This window comes from Manihot esculenta, chromosome 6 (assembly GCF_001659605.2).
Source record: "Manihot esculenta cultivar AM560-2 chromosome 6, M.esculenta_v8, whole genome shotgun sequence".
NCBI classification, from domain to species: Eukaryota; Viridiplantae; Streptophyta; class Magnoliopsida; order Malpighiales; family Euphorbiaceae; genus Manihot; species Manihot esculenta.
The window spans coordinates 10770769-10774127 of record NC_035166.2 but is presented as its reverse complement, the minus strand read 5'-3'; the positions used below and the strand labels follow the sequence as shown (position 1 = coordinate 10774127).

The 3359-nt window shown below is 46.1% G+C and overlaps 1 protein-coding gene across 1 annotated transcript; it reads left to right on the top strand.

Annotated features, from left to right (window-relative positions):
- Window positions 1-1734: 1734 nt before the first annotated feature.
- LOC110617828 lies at window positions 1735-2844 on the top strand. Its single transcript, XM_021760836.1, has 2 exons — window positions 1735-2148; window positions 2230-2844. Exons 1-2 carry the CDS (start codon window positions 1735-1737, stop codon window positions 2842-2844), a joined length of 1029 nt encoding a protein of 342 aa, XP_021616528.1.
- The last annotated feature ends 515 nt before the right edge of the window (window positions 2845-3359 follow it).

Genomic DNA, 3359 nt, shown 5'->3' with positions numbered 1-3359 from the left:
TCATGTGGTTTTGAAGTGTTTAAGCAAAAGAGCAAAAGTTTGGAAGCTTGGAGACTTTGAGAGAGGATTTCTCCATATCTCCACGTTGGGATCCTTTATTCTCTTGTTTGAAAGAGGTAAGTGAAGATCCTGAACTTCCTTTCTTGATTTTGAAGGTTTTATGGGAGTGGTATGGGTAGTTATGCATGTTTAGGTTAAGGGAGGTTTTTGAGGATTTTGGTGTATCAGCATGGTTAAGTGTTGTTTGATATGTTTGTTTGAGGTTTTAGGATAGGTTTGGACCTCTTTCTGCATGTTCTATGGTATATGCTAGTTGGGAGTAGTTGCTATGCATGTTGGATAGGTTTTGGGGGAAGTTTGCATGAAACAGAGCAGGTTTCTGCCCAACGGGCAAAACCAGGTTCGGCCGCCGAACCCTTTGGGGAGGCAGTTTCGGCTGCCAAAGCTTGCCCCCGAACATTTGGACTTTCGTCTCTGGAGGCAAGGTTCAGCCGCCGAAAGTGCCGCCGAAGGTTGAGTTTCGTCTCTAGACGAGACTTTCGGTCGCCGAAGGTGCCGCCGAACATGCATGAGTTTCGTCTCTGGAGGGGAGTTTCGGCCGCCGAACCTGCCGCCGAAAGTGCCCTGTCCAGCTTTCTTTTGCATGTTTTATGTGATTGTTCTAGGATGCTTTAGAGGGTTTTTGGAGAGTTTCTTAGAGATGGTCTTGAGTTAGTTTGGTCCCTCATTTCAGTCCACCTGTGTAGGAACGGACCAGAGGAACCAAGGAGGTCAGCAGTGAGCACTGCTTCAAAACCTGCAGAGTCAGTACAGAGTCAGCCAGAGGTGAGTGGAACTGAACTAAAGCTTTTCATATGCGTTCTCAAACATTTTTAGCATGTTTCATGCATCATTTATACCATGTTTCTAGTATTGCATTATTGAGCACGAAGATGTTGCATTAATCAGTGCATGTACAGATCGGGCGTAGCTTGGATTCATTAGCCCCCTGAATGAAGACCTGAGGAGCCCTGAAAGGGCCGGGCACACGGTACCATAGGGTGCTGAATGAAGACCTGAGGAGCTCCTTCGTGGGCCGGGCAATGTGGGGGAATTTTGAATTAGTCCGTCTGAGATTATGTGATTTACTTGTGTTGTGATACATTCCATGAGATCATGTTTTATAACATGTTTTATCTGTACTACTCACTGGGCTAGTATAGCTCACCCTCTCCCTTCACCCCCAGTTTTGCAGGTTCAGCGTCCAGAAGTGTTAGTAGGGTACAGAGAAAGAGAAGAGTTGTGTAATAGTTAGTGGACATGTATTTATTCAAGAGATAGGGTATAGAATGTATAGAATGGTGCTTGTTCCTAAGAGTGGTAATCCTTGTATACATGATCTTTTTATGGAAATGTTTTATGTTCTGATATATGTATACAAAACCAGGCTTAACAGAAGATGAGTTTAGCCCACCTAGAGCAAAGATGAGAGCTCTAGTAGGGGTTCACAGTATAGAGATGATGTATGCACAGGTTAAGCCTTGGAACAGAGGAAAGTTTTAAGTTTTTACAGACAATGTATGATCATGTATGGGATGTCACAGGTACACAGAGTTCACAGCAGGCTTACTACGGGTCCCGGCGGCCTTAAGCCGATCCGGATCCTAATGCTGGTAGCAGTTCGGTTTTCGGGCTGTTACAGTTCAGCAGAGGAGGAACAAATCTCTGAAGGAATATGTGGCTAGGTTAAACTCGATGGCTCTACAAATTCCCAAGCTCGATGAAGCCGGAGCAATAGAAGCCATGCAGAAGGGTACTACATCCCTAGAGTTTTTTGGATCACTGTGCAGAAAGCTGCCCACCACCTTAGCAGAGCTGATGAAGAGAGCAGAAAAATATATAAGGCAATATGATGCCTTGACCACTAGCAGATTCGCCAAGGAACCAAGAGATAGAGGAAAGACAGGGGAGGATAAACGGCCAGATAAGCAGGAAAGGAGGCAAGATCGGGGGCCTGAAGCATTGAACAAACATCAGAGGGAGAGGAAGGAGCAGAGATCTTATCAACCCCGGATTCCTGTGGTAGTCACTCCTTTAAATGTGTCTAAAGCCAAAGTGCTCGTAGCAGTCCAAGACAAGGATTTCATACAGTGGCCCAAGCCGATGAAGGCAAAAGCGAATAGGAGGGACCCGGATAAGTACTTCCAGTACCATTCGACTCATGGCCACAATACAAATGATTGTTACTAGCTAATAAATGAGATAGAGAGGCTCATTAAGAGAGGATACCTTCGGAACTTTGTGCAAAAACTGAAAGGCCAAAGACCACAGCAGAATGCAGCAGTGGAAAGGCCCCAGAGACTGGCAGGGGGACCAGTGAATGACGACTCCAGTGGGACAATCAACATGATTGTAGGAGAGACCGAAGGCCATATGAGCAGAAGAGGGAAGAAGAGAAGTAGGAACAGGGAGGGAAGCAGCGCCGAAGTAATGCAGATTGTGGAACATTCTCCAATGATCATCTCTTTTTCTCCAGAGGATGCCCAGAGGGTGCAGATGTCTTATGATAATGCTTTGGTCATAGAGGCCGTCATCCATAATTTCAGGGTCCAAAAAGTTTTAGTAGACGAGGGCAGCAAGGTGAACCTACTGCCCTATCGGATCTTCGAGCAGATGAACATACCCGAGGAACAGCTGGTCAGGGACCAAGCTCCAGTCAAGGGGATAAGGGGGACTCCAGTGGCAGTAGAAGGGAAAGTAAAAGTGGCCCTCACCTTAGGGGAACCATCCCTATCCCGAACTCACTATGCAGTATTCCTCATGGTGAAGTTACCCCTGAACTACAATGCTGTAATACCCGGCTAGATTCTGGCATCGGAATCCCTACCTTCCGGCGGAATCTCCGTTGAAATATGGAATTTTGATGATGCCAGAGTCTTCTAGAGGGGTAAAATGTGATTTCTAAAATGATTTTTACTGATTTCATGGTTTTAAATGAAAAAGAAGTGAGTTTTGAAAAGAAAAGACCAAGGAGGTTTTTGCCAGGTTTGGCCGCCGAAAGTGAAGTTCGGCCGCCGAACATGAGTTGGTTTTGGGGGCGCTTTTGGCCTCCGAAAGCTATGTTTGAACAAACCAGGTTCGGCCGCCGAACCTCAAGTTCGGCCGCCGAACATGGGGGTGTTTTGCATGCATGTTAGGCCGCCGAAGGAGGTTTGGCTGGCCACCTATAAAAGCCCCTCAGACCGAAAATGGGCAAGATTTCTCCCCATTCTCGAGCTCAGGTGTGTTCATGTCCTCCTTTGGTCATTTTCATGTTTTCTCTTCATCTCCTTCATATTTTTATGAGTTCCATGGTTGTTTTGAAGAGTTTTCAAGCTTAG